A 2,821-nucleotide genomic window follows, 5' to 3' on the forward strand; every position below is an offset into this window, starting at 1 on the left:
GAAGTTCAATCCCACTAGATTAACAAAGAATTGCTTGTTTGACCTCTTCATTTTGATATTTTGTGTGTGTCACTTGGTTTTAACAGAGATTTACACTAAAATCTTAATACGGTGCTATTGTTTTGCTAACGTTATTAAATATTAATGAGTATTTCTTTGCTTTAAGTGTGTTTATGTATTTTTCAGAATTGTATTTGCAGATTTTTTTATCATGAACCTCATTCTCTGGGGAGAAGGCTCTTCAGCAGCTATTCCGTTCGGTACCTTGGTTGCTATTTTGGCACTCTGGTTTTGCATATCTGTACCGCTGACGTTTATTGGTGCCTATTTTGGTTTTAAGAAAAACGTAAGTGTTTGAGAAATTGTTTTGAAAGTGTGTGTGTGTACACATATGTACACACATACATATTTTCCACTGCATAGAAGATGACTGAGGTAGCACCTGAGCTCGTTGCAGTGTCAGCTCCTGTTCTGTTGAGTTACTTTAAAGTTGGATTAGATACCCAGTCTTGGGATTCCAAGACTTTGGAATTCACTTTCTTGTGGTGTTGATATTTCTCCACAACAATTAGGGTTATCGTTGTATTTAACTTACTGACTGCTCCAGCTAAAGCAGGGATTTGGGCATTTTCATTTCAATTAGCATCTCTTTCATTGCTAAAAAAAAATAGTTGACCTAGCCAAGCATAAGGGAAAGCAAAGGAATGCATTTCTGGTTTTTCCCCATGTTTTTGTTCCTGTCTGCCCTCTACACCGAGAATATTTTCTGATCAAGTTGCTAGAGTTCTTGTGAAATCTCTTTGCATAGGAGTTCTGCAGATGTTTATCTTGCTTGGCAGACATTAATTGGGATTTACTCCTAAACTGATCAATTTTACCTATTTATATGAGAGCTCTTTGTGATACTGGTAATCAGACCTTCTTAAATAATGAAATTGGTTCTTCTTGGTTTGCCTGAAAAGTAGTTTTTTATGACCCACAAACTTAGGATCTATGAGGTCGGATATATTTTGTGGGTTTTTTTTTCCTGTATAGGCAGCGAGAGTTCCAGCTTTCTGTAGCTCTCGTGCAATACTGTCAGAGAATATTTCAGTATCTTAGAAGGCACTTTTTATGTTGATTGTAGTTACCCCATTTTCCTTAACCAGGATTCAGTGTTTTCCAATAACCATGTTGAAATTCCAGCAATGTCCCCCCACCTCCCTGCCCCCAGTTGTACAGAGGCAGTTCCTTTAAGAAAGGAGGATTTTATAAACTATAAGGCAATGTGACAGGTGTCACAAATATGTTAAAATCAACTCAGAAAGCAAGTACCTAGCAAGTATCTATTGATGCTCTTGATGTAATCTTTACGAAAGGGGAAAGATGGAGAAGTATCCGTTTATCTGCCTTAAATTTTTTTTCTCCTGCCACGCTGATCTATACATGCATCTTAAATTAGGATTTAATGACCAGAGTGAATTCTCTTCAGTTTGTAAGTTTACACTAATGTGATTCCTGGAATAAATACTGAAAAACAACATAAAGGAATTTTTAGAAGGGGAAAGCAAGCGTGCACTACCACTACCCCCCAGCTGAAAAATGAGAAATCAGCTCAGGCTTTGTAACAGATCATAGACAGCAAATTGTAAAAAAGGGAAATCCAAACTATCAGATGCTGTGTGTTCAATAAGAACTGTCTTTTAGCTTGTTTGCTTAGCAAATGTTGGTGGCTAGTCTTGGTAGTGCAAGCAGATGTAGTGGTAGCTGGGTATGCGTGTGCTCAGAACAAATAGTAGATTTGTGCCACCACTCATTTCAAAAAGAAAGGAAAAAGATAGTTTGATATTTTACTTACTTACCAATTTTTTATTTTTGTTTAAAGGCTATTGAACACCCTGTTCGAACAAATCAAATCCCTCGTCAGATTCCTGAGCAATCATTCTATACAAAACCGTTACCTGGCATTATCATGGGAGGGATTCTACCATTTGGGTGTATCTTTATACAGTTGTTCTTTATTCTCAATAGTATTTGGTAAGTTAAACAAAATCTATTTGAATTTTCTCTTATCTTAAAAGGTGGCAATTTTCTTATGAAATTTTTTTTTCCAGATGCTCTGAGTAATTTTTGGTGATGCAGGGTTACCAGAATACTGGTTCAATAAAAATTTAAAACATTTTAAAACATTTTTTTATAAATTTAATGGTTTAGAAGTTACTCAGTGCCTGTTCTGCTTGTCGAGGTGTGTAGAGAAGTGGCTGTGATATGCTTAACAATTTACAGCTGACCTGCAATATTCAAATAGCTAGTTTTCTCATGCTACTCCTCTCACTTCACATGGAAGGGACTCTAAAGCTGACATATGGCATATAACTTGAGAGTAGTAAGTACCTTAAAATTTGCTTGAGAGGTTTTTGTAGTTGTTGCTGTTGGGCTGGAAAAGTATTACTACTCTTGAGAGAAAAAGGAGTCAAGAACAAATTTTGTGAAATCTTCATAAAGGCACCAGACAGTAATTCTTACAAAAAATAAAGCACCAAAGACTACTCTGGTGTAAGTAAATTCTGATGTGAGCTCATAGCACACTGCAAACTAATCTACTGTGAGGGATTTGTCTTCCTTCTGGCACAGTTTAGTTATTTGATCTCGTTAAACTGTTTCTGAACCTTGAATAGGTGCCTGTACCCAATGTAGACAGCTACAGCATTTGACATTTCTTGTTATTTTGCAGCTCTGCCTCTTTGATTGAAATGTGAGGTGAAATCCAAGTTCTGCTGAAGCCAGTGAAAGAGGTCATGCTGACTACACTGGAACTGCAATTTCACTAGTCAGTTCTTTC

General features: G+C 36.6%; 1 protein-coding gene across 1 annotated transcript in view; it reads left to right on the forward strand.

The window, feature by feature from the left end:
• Positions 1-2,821, forward strand: part of TM9SF2 (transmembrane 9 superfamily member 2) — a gene marked incomplete at its 5' end in the record, with an annotated part of 23,053 nt that overhangs the window by 14,260 nt on the left and 5,972 nt on the right. Inside the window, 2 exons of the mRNA XM_010142270.1 lie at positions 187-346; positions 1,865-2,016. Coding sequence (XP_010140572.1) covers positions 187-346; positions 1,865-2,016 — 312 coding nt within the window. The remainder of the gene's footprint in view (positions 1-186; positions 347-1,864; positions 2,017-2,821) is intronic.

Source organism: Buceros rhinoceros, unplaced genomic scaffold (genome assembly GCF_000710305.1).
Source record: "Buceros rhinoceros silvestris isolate BGI_N320 unplaced genomic scaffold, ASM71030v1 scaffold5238, whole genome shotgun sequence".
Lineage (NCBI taxonomy): Eukaryota > Metazoa > Chordata > Aves > Bucerotiformes > Bucerotidae > Buceros > Buceros rhinoceros.